At 35.7% G+C, this 17,860-nt stretch overlaps 1 protein-coding gene across 1 annotated transcript in view; it reads left to right on the top strand.

Annotated features, from left to right (window-relative positions):
- LOC140142636 (uncharacterized) overlaps positions 1 to 16,247 on the top strand; it is a 77,258-nt gene extending 61,011 nt beyond the window's left edge. Inside the window, exons 4-7 of the mRNA XM_072164639.1 lie at positions 10,355 to 10,529; positions 10,940 to 11,102; positions 12,528 to 12,978; positions 14,838 to 16,247. Coding sequence (XP_072020740.1) covers positions 10,355 to 10,529; positions 10,940 to 11,102; positions 12,528 to 12,978; positions 14,838 to 15,088 — 1,040 coding nt within the window. The 3' untranslated portion in view covers positions 15,089 to 16,247. The remainder of the gene's footprint in view (positions 1 to 10,354; positions 10,530 to 10,939; positions 11,103 to 12,527; positions 12,979 to 14,837) is intronic.
- The last annotated feature ends 1,613 nt before the right edge of the window (positions 16,248 to 17,860 follow it).

The raw sequence follows: 17,860 nt of genomic DNA, 5'->3' as shown, positions 1-17,860 counted from the left end.
TGCATAGTCGCGCTAAAAGTCGATCGATACATGTTAAAATCAGCACAATTCAGAGATACACCTTTTTGCTATGAAATTTATTTTCTCGGTCAAATATAAAGCAATATTTTTTTTTCTTCAGTAATGTTAGTTAAAAACATAGTGCTTGGATATACATTTTTTTTTAAATCCTGGTGTTAAAATTCAAGCATCATATTTTGTCTTTTAGTGTGATATTTTTGATTTTTAAAGGCCTTTAGTTCGCCCGCGAGCTTTTTACGGAATTCATTTTTAGCGTCTCAAACTAATATAGTTTGCTAAAGAAAGATATTTCCCACCTCTGTAAGGCACATCGTGTGGGTCTATATATTATAGTTTTGTCAGAATTTCCGTTTTTATTTTACCCTTTTTCCCTTCATGCTCCGAAAATGTCAAACTCAGTACTTTATCTCGAGAGCAACCAGCAGAAATAATCGATATTTCAATTGTTGTCAACCAAGTCCCTTTTCCATTGAAAATCAGGATTGCCTGACCAGCGATTTGGTACCCAAATCCCCAATTGGATGTTCTGGTAAATGAGGTGAATTTTGGAAATTTGCTCCCGTGATAGCCTGCAATTTCAATTTATAGGGGCTATGGATTCCATGATTATGAAAACCATTTTGTCTGTTTGTTTGTTTGTTTGTTTATTTACATAGGTTGAGGTCCATGGGAAAATCCACTGTCCAAACCTAGAAAAATTCGCGTGTTATTATAGGGGATTTTAATTTTCTGTCCCTCCTATCTCCAGGTGAATTTTGAATGACGCCCCGAGACTTTATCTCGAGAGCAACCAGCAGAAATAATCGATATTTCAATTGTTGTCAACCAGGTCCCTTTTCCATTGAAAACCAGGATTGCCTGACCAGCGATTTGGTAGCCCAAATCCCCAATTGGATGTTCTGGTAAATGAGGTGAATTTTGGAAATTTGCTCCCGTGATAGCCTGCAATTTCAATTTATAGGGGCTATGGATTCCATGATTATGAAAACCATTTTGTCTATTTGTTTGTTTGTTTATTTACCTAGGATGAGGTCCATGGGAAAATCCACTGTCCAAACCTAGAAAAATTCGGGATTTTAATTTTCTGTCCCTCCTATCTCCAGGTGAATTTTGAATGTCCCCCCACCCCCATCGCGGGTTGGCATTTTATTACACCCTTCAGACTTGCGTTCGGGTTTGTGTAGGCCTATTTGTCATAATTTAGCGCTATAGGACCTACTTTCTAAATGTATAGCTATAGCCGTGCTATATATATATTATTAGGTACCGGTATGTTATATTATGTAGGCCTATGTGGGTGGGGTGGGTGCAGAGGTGTGTGAGGTGGGTAGTGGGGTGTATGTAGGGATGGTAGGGGTGGTACTCAACACATTTTAACCATGACTTACAATGCAAGGCTCATTGTTGCCATAAATGATTTTTCCTTTAGGTCATTATAATAGGTTGTTATAAACTTCCATGTTTAATCTTGTATTGTTTTGGCTCCTTCATTATGACTTTCGGTGGGTTTAAGGGCTGGGGTATGAACGTTTGGACGGTATTTATTTTGGGACATTAGAGCACATCAGACATATCGAATTGCATTCTGAATACGAAGAATGTCATTCTGATATCAAATAATTTTGATTTTTGAAATTCGCAATTTAATACACATTTTATGGCAAATCATTAAAATTGATATTTTGATATTTAACAGTACTTGAAGTGAACTTTATAAATCTGATGATTTATACTTAAAGTGTATGTAGGTGGGATGAAAAGCCGACGATCAATTGAAAATTTTGACCTTTCGTATTGAAGATATGGATTTTTTTCCCAAAACACCAAAAAAATATAGGTCTTTTGGGGAAAAAAATCCATATCTTCAACATGAAAGGTCAACATTTTCAATTGACCGTCGGCTTTTCCTCCCTGCTACATACACTTTAAGAATATATCATTCTGATCATTCACTATACCCAGTCACCTTCATGACAATTGAAACACTAGGTAATTGCTTTGCTATATTGAAGTTCTGGCAACACTGTAGCCAGGCCGGGCACCCAGAGATATCGATCCACAATGCTAGTATTAGCCTAAGATTTCACGCATGGATTTGAAAAATTTTCAGCTGGTAGTAAAAAATTATGGAATCAAAACGGAAATTCTGACAAAACTATGATATATCGCTCACGGTGATGTGCGTTAGAAAGTTGGGAATAATCCTTCTTTAGCGAACTATATTACTTTGAAAAGCTAAAAGGTTGATCCAAAAAAAGGCTCGCGGGCAGAGTTGAAGCCTATCAAAATCGAAAATCTTACACTAAATGACTAAATTTCACCCCTAAGTTTAACACTAGGATTTGAAAAAAAAATACAGTATCAAGCATTACAGTTTTTCCTGACATTTACTGAAAAAATTAAAATTATTGCTTTTCATTTGGCCGAGAAAATTAATTTTACATTGAAAAGGTGTAACTCAAAATTTTGCTCATTTCAACACCAAATTCGATCGTTTGTATTGCCTCATTAACGCGGCTGTGTACTATAGACATTGTTTCTTTCGCGAAATTGAGTTTTTTTGATATGTTTATACTTTGTTATGTTTTTTATAAATACAAGGAATGAAAATCTAGATTTGTAAACTCCAACTGCTATATTTTAAGGATTTTATTTCACTATTCCACTCGTGTTTGAAATTGAAAAAGAAAGAAAATCTTTGTTGTACCAGCTAGGGTACACGCGCGCAACAACGCAACGCGTTGCGTATCGCGCAATTTGTTAACGCACAAATACGCTACGCATACGCGACGCTTATCTGCATGCGCGGCGCATCAATATGGAAACACCACGGAAGCACTGATTTCACAAAAACCTAGTGGTCAAATGGCTCCGTTTTAGCTGATAAAATGTGGGTTTTTTCAAGTTCTTTCCCCGATTTAAATATCAAGTTATGAATGGATTTCGCTCAAACTTCTCAAGGGGCCGTGTATTTACCCGATGTTCATGTAATGTAAGGTAGAAAAACGAGAAATGCCGCATTCTCCTGTGAGCTCCGATCCAAGTGCAAAATGTGACCACTTTAAACTTCAACGGCCATTATTTCAATGTTCATTTTCTCGGTAAAATGACGATTTAGGTACACGATAACTCAATAAATGCAGCATCTATAGGTAAGCAAATGATCATCGTATGAAGCATGATCGACTCAAGAAACGGTTTTCCCATTTTTTTATATTTTGGTCTATTTCCGATTTTAGACATCATTTTGTGCAAATAGGCGTTTGTGAATTTTAAAAAGTTCATTTTGATGCTTTATATGGTCAATATCTCCAAAAATAAGGCCAATATCAAAAAACTAAAAAAACCGTTTTTGGAATGGAGCCTCAAGATGGAGATAAAAAACAAAATAAAATATTTTGGAAAGAGTGTTTTTTTGTTATGATGTACCTAACAAATATTGCCAAAAACTCACTTTTTTGGGATTTTCTTCAAAACTGTTGTTTTTACACCAAATCTATATTTATATTAAGATTCATTGATGTCTTGCCTTTATAAAAATGTATACTTTTATATGTCTTGCGCGAATAATTACAAAGTTATTGTACTTTTACTACATGCATGTCTGAGACTACACAGCTGCCTTAAATGACTGAGTGAGCCTTGCATAACAAAAGAATTGGTTGTCCTGCGTATAGACAGAGTTGTGCAGACAATGTCCAAAATGAACAATTATGTGCAAGCATAACATTTGACCCCTGATTTAATCCGATTCTTTAGGTTGTGCCTTTCTCAAATAAATAATTTTCCTGCTGTGGATTGTTGAATGAGTTCATTTGAAACTTTGGCTTCTATGCATGAGATGTTTGACATTTGACCTTATTTACTCTATAACTCCTGAATTAAGCACCGGAGTGCAATATGACAATTGATTTTTTTTTTATTCCTAGCAATGAGAGTTACAATTTGAGGTATATTACACAATAGTGGCCCTAGTATGACCTTCGACCCTCGTGGGAAGCAAAGGGGGCATAGAAAAAAATGGAACCAATTCTAGTTTTATCCTTTGAGGTGTAAGAATGGGGCTTCAACTCTGTCGATGCTGCTGTTTTCTTCGGTTTTTACCAAATTTGACATTTCAAAAAGTAACTTAGGAAAATATTAATGACATACTCTTCACTTTTAGGAAATTTATACACAATTTCATTTTGTTTACACTTTCGTTGGGATCACAAGCCTTTAAGGTTATTAATTATTTTAAACTGTTGTGATTTGGTAGTTCACAGCATCTTACGAATGGTAGTGAGCTTTGGTAAAAACTGCATTTATCAATTCATAGCGAGCGTGTAGAAGAATTAAAATATCACAGATATACTTTTATAGGTGCTGCGGTTCTTGAGTTACGTTGTAAAGAGGGCTGAAACAACAACACTTTGGTAAAACGTACATAACTCATTAATAACAATAAATTAAGCAAGTTTGCAAAGTATGCGATTTGTACAATGTACTTTTGCAAAACATCAAGGTGTTAATTTTCAATAATATATCGAACTAGATAATGAAAATCGATTTTTAGGTTGCTTCGATCAACAATAACTCGTCTACCTTTAATCTGATTCATAAGTGTTTGTCCTTATTACTAATGACGTTGTCCTTTTTGCGTTGTCCATTTTGCTTCCTGACTTCACAATAATTATAACAATGTTACGTGCATCCCGGAAAAGGTGCAGGTGCAGGTGCTATGTATATACATGATAACAAAATGGTATTATACAGTGCGGAAGTGTAAAAAATATAAGCTGTGTAGCTCTGTGTATAAATTACTTAAAAAGTAAAGAATAAGTCATTAAATTGGTAATTATGATTTTTTTTAATGAAAAATTTGGCAAACTAGGAAAACAGCATTATTGACAGAGTTGAATTCACATTCAAATACATAGTTAATTTCTCTGCTTAATCACTAGCCGGCTATATTAGCCCATCTGTTATGCTAGTTGGATTATTTGCATCATTTCCTTTCTGAAAATGTATTACTGACACGAGAAATATTATTTTTTGTGAGACATGAGAGCAGATCAGACATATCGAATTGCATTCTGAATACGAGGAATGTCCTCCTGATATCAAATTATTTATATTTTTTGAAATTCGCGATATAATACAAATTTTATGGCAAATAATTAAAAATTGAAATTATAGATTCGTGTAAAATTAGAAATTACAGATCCGTGTAAAATGTTTTATTCTGTCTTTAGTACACGGCTTTCGACTTAATCACTAGCAGGCCATAATTATTAGCACATCTGTGACACTATACCTTCTTCGAGTCAGTAAAGTCAGTAAAGTAAAATCAAATTTTGAGATTTTCTCAAAAATTATTAATTGTTGCAGGAATCTATTATGCTAGTTGGATTCTTTGCATCATTCCTTTTCTGAAAATGTATATTTTAATACACTTCTGATCATTACATTTAGATATACAATAAAAAACAATATCTAAATTACCGACACGAGAAAAGTAATTTTTGTGAGACATGAGAGCAGATCAGACATATCGAATTGCATTCTGAATACGAGGAATGTCCTTCTGATATGAAATCATTTTTATTTCTTGAAATTCACGATATAATACAAATTTTATAGCAAATTATTAATAATTGATATTTTTAATATTTACCAGTCCTCGAAGTAAAATTTATATATCTAATGATATTGAATTTAAGTAAATATCAAAAAAAAATATCAAAAAGACCTAACAAATTTTGGGAAAATTGGGTATCTTCAACACGAAATGTCAAAATTTTCAAATGATCGTGGGCTTTTCTTATCAGCTACATACACTTTAAGTACAAATTATACTTCGAGGACTGTTAAATATGAAAAATTAAAAAAATATCAATTTTTAATAATTTGAGTTATGTCGCCATTTAAAAAAAAATCAAAATTATTTGATATCATCAGGACATTCCTCGTATTCAGAATGCAATTCGATATGTCTGGTGCGCTCTCATGTCCCACAAAAATACTGTGCAAATAGTAATATTTTTGTATTTATAATTTTTCTCTCTCCGCAGGCAACATGACTGCTTTTGTGGAATCAGTATGGTCACCAACCCGTGGTTTAAACAATGGAATTGACATGCAATGGGGTGGTGGCTCCTTGTTTGCATTCGATGCGGAAGAGAAAGATACGAACACAGGTATATTGAAAATATCAAATCAATAAGAGGCCGGTCGACTGCATATTAGAGTCAAGCGGTAGCATGACCAGCAAGTTTTAAAAAAAACGACTGATAAAGAAGAATAAACAGATGCACCGCGAGACTATATTTACACGGAACAAAACGCTATTGTTCTATGATATTTTTCGCTGGGTATAAAATATATCTAAAACCATGCTAAATCTTATTTACTGTCCAAAGTGTCATATTTCAATAACTCATTATTTCAAAAAGTTACACCAATCTTACAGTCAATCCGATTGTTTGATAATAAACAAACATTCTTGCTTTATTTCACGCGGTATTTCATAGCCAAAATTAGTGGCAAATCATAGCTAATCATACTGATATCCACAATCTTTCGTCACTGCTACAGCCATACCTGGCTGTCACTGTCACACTACTTTTTCAGATTCACTTTCAAATATACCCTAGCATTTTCCTGGATACCCTACATACAAATTCTGGATCCCATTCGCCAACAAAACAAGTTTTTCACAATTCTTTTATTCTTTCCGAACCACAGCATACATTCATATTAATAAATACTCCACTTTCACACCTCGTTATATCGGGACGTTCCTGTGGCGAAGCGGTTAAGGCCATGGACTTCTAGTCCATTTATGATTTTTTGCTCAAGTTCGAAACTTCCCACCACTTTTGTTTTTAATGTTTTATTAACCAATTTATTGTCATAAATCAAGAATAACACCATTTCGAACATCCATTGCTATTGTGATATTATATTTTTTCATCAAACAAACATGTTTGATTTTTATTCACATTTAGGCCTAGGCCTAGGGCCTACTTTCACCATCCAGATGCTTTCAACATGCCTGACTATCAGGACATCTTCGTCATTTAAAACACATTTATCAGTGTCTCTGTTCACAGCTGAGATTGAAATTATATTTGGAATAAATATTATAAATTGTCACAAATTAAAATCACAAACCGCGAAAGATCGCCAACAACTGCCGCTGAATATTGATATTGAGAACCACAAACCGCGAAATTTGGATATCCAACTAGATTGCCCCATAAAGCTACAAAGAATCACACCCCACGGCATATGGATATCCAACAAGCTTAAACTATAAATTAAGCTCCCGATAGAGGGCAGGGCTTGAAGGGAAATTAAAATCACAAACCGCGAAAGATCGCCGTCAACCGCCGCTTAATAGGGATATCCAACTAGATTGCCCCGCAGGGCTACAAAGAACCACAAACCGCGAAATTTGGATATCCAACCAGATTGCCCGCAGGCCTATCGATTATAATGAACAACAAACCGCGAAATATGGATATCTAACAAATTAAGACTTCAAACCGCGAAAGATCGCCAACAACTGCCGCTCAATATTAATATCCAACTAGATTGCCCCGCAGTGCTATAAAGAACCACAAACCGCGAAATTTGGATATGCAACTATTGTCCCACAGGGCTTCAAAGAAACACAAACCACGAAATATGGATATCCAACAAGCTTAAACTATAAATTAGCTCCCGATAGAGGGCATGGTTTGATGAGGGAAATTAAAACCACAAACCACGAAAGATCGCCGATAACCGCCGCTTAATAGGGATATCCAACTAGATTGCCCCGCAGGGCTACAAAGAACCACAAACCGCGAAATATGGATATCCAACTAGATTGCCCGCAGGCCTATCGATTAAAAATAACCACAAAACCGCGAAATATGGATACCCAACAAATTAAGACCACAAACCGCGAAAGATCAACAACAACTGCCGCTCAATATTGATATCCAACTAGATTACACACCGCGAAATATGGATATCCAACAAGCTTAAACTATAAATTAGCTCCCGATAGAGGGCAGGGCTTGATAAGGGAAATTAAAATCACAAACCGCGAAAGATCGCCGACAACCGCCGCTTAATATGGATATCCAACTAGATTGCCCCGCAGGACTCAAAGAACCACAAACCGCAAAATTTGGATATCCAAGAAGATTGCCCGCAGGCCTATCTATTATAAAGAACCCCAAACCGCGAAATTTGGATATGCAATAATTGCCCCACAGGGCTTCAAAGAACCATAAACCACGAAATATGGATATCCAACATGCTTAAACTATAAATTAGCTCCCGATATAGGGCAGGGCTTGATGAGGGAAATTGAAACCACAAACCACGAAAGATCGCCGATAACCACCGCTTAATAGGGATATCCAACTAGATAGCCCCGCAGTGCTACAAAGAACCACAAACCGCGAAACTTGGATATCCAACTAGATTGCCTGCAGGCCTATCGATTATAAAGAACCACAAACCGCGAAATATGGATATCCAACAAATTAAGACCACAAACCGCGAAAGATCAACAACAACTGCCGCTCAATATTGATATCCAACTAGATTGCCCGCAGGGCTATAAAGAACCACAAACCGCGAAATTTGGATCTGCAACTAGATTGCCCCACAGGGCTACAAAGAACCAAAAACCACGAAATATGGATATCCAACAAGCTTAAACTATAAATTAGCTCCCGATAGATGGCAAGGCTTGATGAAAACCAATATCCATTGCCCGGAAGGGCTACAAAGAACCACAAACCGCGAAATTCGGATAGCCAAGTGGGATTGCCCCGCAGGGCTACAAAAGAACCACAAACATTAAAACACGATTATCTTACCTAGTCAGGGCATTTAGACGCTTATGCGCATTTACCAGTTCCGACTTGAAGTAGGCCTAAATCGGACTTACTCTCTGTGTCTCTCTGGCATTGTCAACATTGGGTGTGTGTTGTTCATATTTACATTTTCTTTACATATTTACGTTGCCTTAAATAATTAAAGTATATTAAAATGTATATTGATCATTGTTTACGCCTCTTAACATTACAGTCACGCGTGACGAGCAAGTTTTAAAAATAAACGACTGATAAAGTTTTGTTTAATTATTTATGGTCATGAATCAAGAATAGCAACTTCAAACATCTATTTTTCGTTTTATTCGTTTTATGGAGCACTTTGTAACCTGATGACTTTCCAAGCTTGGAGCTGCTTGGCTACATTCATAAAAAGAAAAGAAATCTACCAAAAAAACGTTGACAACGTAAAGAAATCAGCAAGTGTAAAAAAACCCACCTCGGCTCACTTTTTGAAACTTGGTCCCATTTTGAACACCAACAGCAAATCAGTGTTTTTATCTTATTTCAACAGAATACAGCGTTTCCAACAAGATTACAAGCCTACTTGTTATTCGTTTAATTCAATCATTAATCATGATTATTATAAAACAAAACACAATAGGATATTGGCTTACCATGCAAGAACAAGATAATAACCTTTCAGGTCGTTCCAGAAAGCTTACAAATTAATATCGCATCTGCAGATAAAAGATACATAACACTTCTGGAAATGTTTTAGATTTATATAAATGTGATAAAGTTTAAATCAGTACCTTTTACAAATGGGACCAAGTTTCAAAAAAGTGAGCCGAGGTGGGTTTTTTAAACTTGCTGATTTCTTTACGTTGTCAACGTTTTTGGTAGATCCGTCTTTACACGCTTTTCAATACGGAACAAATGCTAACCTCTCGTGACATCATCCAAGCAGCAAAGTTCATTTCCCATTGAAAAGCGTGTAAAGACGGATATGCAGTTTACCGTTCTGATAAATAATTTTATCGTCAGCCTAAGTACTGCGATAATTGACGTCATTTTTGTGCAATTTTGAGAATAAAGTACAAGATAAGTTTCAAGCATGCATTTAAACAAATAATATATTTAATCTTTGCCTATTAAAAGGGAATAATTAGGGTGAGTGGGGTAAAAATGTCAACAAAAATCAATTTAATTTACAAACTAGTTGGATATCCAAATTTAGCGGTTAAGATAAGTCTTCACTCCATCTATTTTTAGAGTTTCATACAAATTCTAACATTTCTTATGTATTTCTTTATTTTTGACAATTACCTAATTTTTTTCACATAACTTTTTTAAATGTGTGTTTAGGGAGTTGTCGTATGACTCGTATCTGTATCGATGTCTGTATAATGTGATACAAACAAGCAACGTATTACGTTAACGTATTACAAAGCTCGACCACCGGTTGACCGGCGGTTGAATTTTGAAGCCGTTAAGCTATATATTCTTTAACTCAGGTGGCAATAGGAAACTGGCCGTTAGACCCACTATTCCTACCATTGATCTTTCAAGATGGATACGAGAAAACACAAACAAAGAGGATTACGTCATATTCAAATTAGATGTCGAGGGTGCAGAATTCGACATACTGAAGAAGATGATGGCAGAGAGAACATTCGACTGGGTTGATAAGTATGTAAACCTATTTGTCTTGGTTATTAGTCCTAATATATTTTTCTGGCGTCGCATTCACCATGGACCACAATGGCCTCATCCAAATGGCATACTTCAATAACCTCAATTAAACAATCATAGTGCAAAATTTGACCTCAAATTGCGGAGTATGTTTTTGTACCCAAATTTTCTAAGGTCGTTCAATGAATGTACAAATATATTGGGTTAAAGAAATGTGCCCTGATAGATAAACATGTTGTGGATCCTAGTGATTTTAGGCTCTCTGCAGCGAGTTTCGGTACTATGCTGCAAGTTTGGTTTCTCAACCGCGATTTTCCGCTCAAATTTGTCTGTAAATTTTACAGTTTTGTAAAAATTCAATGAAAATGTTTTCGCATTAGTATCATTATCAATTATCCTGTCAATAGATACTACGGAGAGTTCCATGTTTGGCAGCCAGTATCTGGGTGGACACAGGAACAAAAAAAAGCCATGGTGGATAAGGATATCAAAAAAGCTGGTAAACCTATGGTAGAATGGGCCGCTGAAAACAGAGAATACAAGGACTTTGATCAGTTGCATCCAATAAAGGTACTAGATAATGTAATTACAGCCATGAAAACAACAATAACAGAGAAGAAAAAAGGGATGTGAATGTATCTCCTCTTTTCTCCCTTCCTCCTCCATGTCCTCGCACACCGACATCGCCCGGTTAATAATTACATTATACAGCAGAGACACTGAAATGAATACCCGTGATCGATACACGTGAATGTGCTATGCACGATTTGATATTCTGACGATAAATCTTTGGATACCGGGGTAGAAAATGATGAATATCTCCCGGTAATTGATTTAGTCTAAAGAAGCCAGATTTTGTTCCTTGCACTTGAATATATGTGTTCAACGGATATGATAGTCGTTAGCTTGCGTCTTGAGAAAGAACCATTGCGTCTTGAACACAAAAACTGACAAAAATATTCTGATTTTATATGTGCCGAACTATAGTGCAGCATAGGCTAGCTGCACTCACTCGTGCAAGCAGTCTAAAAGCATATGACCATTGACCTCATAATGGCGTATACATGCTCACTCACACACAGTGAGGTCAATTACCAGGCTATTGTCAGTAGCCTTAGTCGGATGTCCCTCGGCTCATTATGCCCTCTCAAAGTTCGGAACAAAATAGTCATGCGTGGCTGTGGATTAAACCTACCATGGCGATTTCTGCCATGAAGATATCGGGGCGATGACGCTGTGCCTCGTTTTGCCAAGAAAAGTAAAAGGATTCTGAACACACCTATTTCAACAGCAGAGCTACTTTTGAATTTGAAATCTATGCACCATAGGTTATTTCAGTTGAAATCCATATCGTCCACAGAGGGAGTGTGAATTTCAAATGGGGTTACCTGAGTGGTGAATCAATTTCAAATCTATACTGCTTCAACCTATATAGAAGTACAAACCAATCGGTGGTCGATGCTTTGCGTCACACGCACTGCATGTTAAAAAAACGCGATGTATTAAGAGGTGCGCTCGGCAAGTACAAATGTTACCTCTACATAAGGGAGATTCTGCTGACGACGACAGGATACACATGTCTGAAGTCTGCTACGCGCATTATTGCGGTGCGAATTTGTCTCGGAGAATTGGCGGATAATTATTTTATTTTACAAAAATATCGCTAAAAACTATTATTATTTCATTATGTGTATTGATCAGAGGCTCTGGAAAATGTTAAATATTGGGGGAAATGCTGTCTGGCCCAAATTATTGGGGGCCCAATGGTACTTTTCCATAGCCACCAAAATTATTGGGCCGAGCCCCTTCTCCCCCAGTTCCGGAGCCACTGTCAATAATGTAAGTTTTAAAAGTTTTGAGCATCTCAAACTTATTTTGCTCAAAAACACCCGCGTTCCACATTGGACTTCAAAACCTTTGCAAGCTTTGAGACACGTCATATTTTGGCTATATTTAATACAATAACATAATAAACTATTTTCTTCTTTCTAACAGGTACCTAGTAACACTCCTGGGAGTGCCGGCGCAAATTATTCAACGTGCGGCACTACCGCAAAAAAGCTTGCCATATCTATAGCTATTGGCATGAATTTAAAACGTGCGAGCAAAATTGTGTCAATTCTGGAAGCGTATAGAGTGAAAATGCCTGTTATGCTCTTTGTTTATGGAGATTTTGCCGAACTTTATCCAGATATAGTCAAGGCTTGGGCGAATCGATTTGATATAGGAATGCGAGAAGATGGGCCGCATCCACCTGGGCATTTTGAATTATACCGCGATCCATGGGTTCGTGAGGCACTAGTTAGTACTGAACTACGCCTACAAGAATTAGACATTCAACCAGCATTTTATTTATGTCATAATTCGACATCAAATATAGTGAAAGCAGCGTCAAGTCGAGGCCTACGGATTATAAAGCCAGCAGCTGATTTTCCACCAAGAGAAGGTATGATATGAATTGATTAATATACTGCGTCAAAAAGTATCCTTACACTTGGAAAAATAATCACAATAATTTTTCCAAAATTGAACCATATTATGTTGGAATAAATTTGGTTTTTTATTAATAGATGCACTGTCTAACTCTGCACATTATGACACCACATTGAACATGTTGAATCCAATGTGACCTCAAGTGGGATCAGATTATGTAATCTGTGGGAACAGATTATGTAATCTGTGAGAACAGATTATGTAATCTGTGAGAACAGATTATGTCATCTGTAGGAACAGATTATACAATCTGTAGGAACAGATTATGTAATCTGTGGGAACAGATTATGTAATCTGTGAGAATATTTTGCTTTCAATTAAAGACTTAGATTTAGATAATCAACTGGTTATATTTAACAGCGTTTTATGACATAAAATAACATAAAATACCAATTTGATTTGTTCAAAGTATCAGATAAGACCGGAATGAATGACAATAATAACTTTGCACCATCTATTTTGAGATCATTGTGTGAAATTTTCGGGTTTTGTTTTGGGTCTCGGTATTTTTCCTCGGGAGCTACCGCTCCCTTGGCATGCTTGGGAAAATACCTCGGCCCAAATCAAAACCCTCCGCTTTCACACAATGACCTCAAAATAGATGTTACGCAGTTATTATTGTCTAATCAAAAAATAAATTGGAGTTATTTAGAAGGGTATACGGTATTTGGATTTAAAATGCATCATTTTTACTTAGCTACAGCTCGATGAAAGGATCATGTTTTGTAAATTGTTAATCAGAAAATAAATTGGAGTTATTTAGAAAGGTATATATGTTTTCATTTATAATGCATTGTGTTTACTTAGCTACAGCTCGATGAAAGGATAGTTTACTGATATGCAACGGTATTATGTTTTAAAATGTTAATCAGAATGCACAAACGCATACAAACTCTGCAAATATGATTTATATGCGGCCTAATAACTTTCATAAAATGTCGCACAGCAACGTAAGAGTCTCAAAATGTGATAAGATTTCCATAAATTTCGCAACTTTAGTGGCGCAAAAGGGCACAAAGATATCTGCTAATTGTATAAGATTTGTCAAAGATACACTAAGATGTTTAGTTCATAAAAGCTCATAAACAGGGTGTTAAGTTCTACAAGCAATACACAAGTCTTATCCAAATGATTTGATGTGTTTATCACTTAGCATTTAGGGTGTCTCAATAACAATACCGTAGGGGGACTTAGCTTAGCATTTCGTCAGTAAAATTGAAACTTGCTTGCAGATTCGTCTTTAAAAGTTGCCCCATAAATGTATGCCAAAAATTGCAACCTCTCACCCCATTTTACCCTTCATGGGCTAATAATTATTGCACCGCCCCTATACCTAATTACCAGCGCATCATATAATAGTAAGATGGTGATGGTCAAACTCGGAAAATGCAGCATATTATGTTCAGTGAAATTCAATCTAACTGATGAACGTAACTCGAGATGACGAGACAGATGCTCGGTCTTATTCCTATGGAATTAATATTAAAGGATGTCTCCGGCAATCACAACATTATATGTTTTCACTTGAGGTTTCTACAAAAAACAATCACAGAGGCATATTTTCCAGCTAGAAGCTCACACAGTTCTTACGATGCTATGCACTCAACCGTGTAGTGTAATCAAAGAATGTTTAGAGACAATTCACTGCTTGCTTGGAAGCTCTTTGAAGAAAATGTCTGCTCGTGTGTATCGAGGTGGAAACTGTGCATAGATGGTTTATAAGAGAATCGTTTTGTATACAAACCTTTCCATATCTTTAACTAGTTCTCTGGACCATAACAAAATCACTGTTATTTTCGTCTTTCTTTTCAGGGACTACGTTACAGTATGAGAACTATTACAAATTCAGAGACGTTGAGCGTGTTCCAAAAGCGTTGCGTATACTAAATGACAGACTAGAACTCACCCATGGAGGTGTTCTGACATTGGACACGGATTTACCAGATACACGTATGAACATTGTATTCTTGTTGGATTTTCTAGTGGAAAAGTCTGGATATGATTTGGTGTCTGTATCGGATTGTGTGGCTTCGTTTGTGACTTCAACACCGTCCAAAACATAGGAAGTACTTGTAAATACTGTGTGGGTGGATTTTGGGATGTGTGGTGAGATATATGGAGTGGGGACATGGGGTGGGCAACTGGGCATGAACGTATTTTAATTTCCTTTTTTTTTTAATTTCATATTATGTTAGGGAAATATGGCTGCGAGAATTTATGTATGACGAAGAGTGGTGTGCTAGAAAGCTATGCTTTCCTCACCGGCTTACACAACCTGAAATACTGGTACTTAAAAACTTACGACTCTCGTTGGTGTTGATATGTCGACTATTGTTAACTGAAATTAAATTATAGTTATTCCGTCTGTGATGAGCATTATCATGATAAAATATTCTATGCATGGCAAACTTGAGAATAATATGGTTGGTTTTTCTTTTTTGATTTGTGATAATTGTGTGGGCCTGAAATGAACGTTTTTTTATTGCATTAATTGACTTGTTTGAACTGACGTAGGCCCTGCACTTCCAGGCTGTTCCTCAGCTGTAACTTTTTTGATAAATTTAGGAAGACACTAATAAATGTAAACAAATATCTGGACTGACGGTTATCATTGTTTTTTTAATACAACAAATTAGTTAATAATTATGCTTATGCTAAAATAATTATATAATGTTTTATAAAGCTTTCTTTATGTCTTTCAATTATATTAAACTGGTAAGAAGTATACAGTACATGAGAAAATTGTGGTGGGTTTTTTTTATTATTATTTTATTCTATGGTTTTCTAGCCACTTATTATAAATCTGACATATTTCTGGTGAGTTTTGTAACTTTTTAATTCTATTTTTTGATTTAATTTTTAATGCTATACAGTAATGATAAGGTGATAACCGTTACAGTTTGTTAAAAAGACCTGACTCAATATGTAAGACTCATGTAATATGTAAATTTAACATTATTACATGAACCCATGCACGTTGATAGGGAAAACAGTGCACCTGTCCAAATGTGTTCCGAGAATTTGGCAATTGTGGACAAAGTCAAAATTTTAGGTGTTACAATTTCTTCCGGCTTGAAATGGGATCTTCATTTGTCTCAAGTCAAGCGTAAGGCTAGCAACAAGTTGTACATGCTTAAGGGATCTAAAATGAGCGTTTATTGCGTTTCGATAGTATTTTTGTGGGACATGAGAGCACCTCAGACCTATCGAATTGCATTCTGAATACGAAGCATGTCTTTCTGATATCAAATAATTTTCATTTGTTGAAAATCACAATATAATACAAATTTTATGACAAATTATATAAATTTGATATTTTTCAAATTTTGATATATAACAGTCCTCGAAGTAAATTATATAAATCTAATGATATATTCTTAAAGTGTATGTAGCAGGGAGGAAAAGCCGACGGTCAATTGAAAATTTTGACTTTTTATATTGAAGATATGGATTTTTTTCCCAAAAAGACCTAATTTTTTTTGCTGTTTTGGGAAAAAAATCCATATCTTCAATACGAAAGGTCAAAATTTTCAATTGATCGTCGGCTTTTCATCCCACCTACATACACTTTAAGTATAAATCATCAGATTTATAAAGTTTACTTCAAGTACTGTTAAATATCAAAAATATCAATTTTAATGATTAGCCATAAAATGTGTATTAAATTGCGAATTTCAAAAAATCAAAATTATTTGATATCAGAATGACATTCTTCGTATTCAGAATGCAATTCGATATGTCTGATGTGCTCTGATGTCCCAAAATAAATACTGTCCAAACGTTCATACCCCAGCCCTTAAAGTGCTTAAGAAATTCAGCCTTTCTGTTGATGATTTGATTACTATTTACAGATGTTATGTGCGGCCTTTATTAGAGTATGCCGTACCTGTGTGGAATGCAGGAATAATCGAATCTCAGGTCTTAATGCTAGAGAGGGTGCAAAAAAAGAGCCCTCAGGATCATTCTTGGTCCAGATTATCTGTCGTATGACCATGCTCTTGAACTGTGCAACCTCACCAGCCTTCAGGAAAGGCGTAAAATGCTGTGTGTTAAATTTGCCATGGATATCTACAAGTCAGATGAGTTCAGTGCCTGGTTGCCTTTAAAAGTTAAAGATAAAGTGCAATATTCTCTGAGAAATGCAAACCATTTTAACAAAATCAAGTGCAGAACCAATCGGTTTCACAATAGTGCAATTCCTTATTTTGTCGATTTGCTCAATGAACTCATGTAATGTGCTCTAATTTTTATCACGTTGCTGGCTAACTGTTTTTATATTGATATGTGTTTATTTTTCCAAATTCTTGATATTATCTTATTGTATTGTTGTATTGAAAGTATAGGGGGGGTGGGAGAATAGACTATGATATGTGAGTTTTGTTGGTGTGAGGACTCTGATTGTGGTATAATTCAGGTTGTGTCTAGTGTCATGCTGAGTGGGGTGTGTGAGCAACTGTTGTGAGTGGTTATGTGCCCTTCCAGTGTGCTGTAAATGGATTGTGCTGTGCAAATGTTGTGTGCTTGTGAGTAGTCTGGGTTGGATTTCTTGGGGTGGATTATTAACTTGTTTTGCTTTCGTAGGGTTTGTGCTATAGGGTTTGCTGCAATATTTTGTTTATTTATTTTGTTGTTCACTTGCATTTTGTCAATTCTTTATTGGGTATATTATATATGTCTTTTAATGTAAACTTTGCTGTAATTTAGCCTGCGGGCTACAATGCATTGTGTTAATAAACCATAAATGAAAAAAACAAAAAACCCTTCAACAAATATCTACGTGCGTTCTTTTTGACAATAACACGCAACAGATGTTGACCGTTAATTCTGTTTAAATG

Source organism: Amphiura filiformis, chromosome 20 (assembly GCF_039555335.1).
Source record: "Amphiura filiformis chromosome 20, Afil_fr2py, whole genome shotgun sequence".
NCBI classification, from domain to species: domain Eukaryota; kingdom Metazoa; phylum Echinodermata; class Ophiuroidea; order Amphilepidida; family Amphiuridae; genus Amphiura; species Amphiura filiformis.
This window is presented reverse-complemented; position numbering and strand designations above follow the sequence as displayed.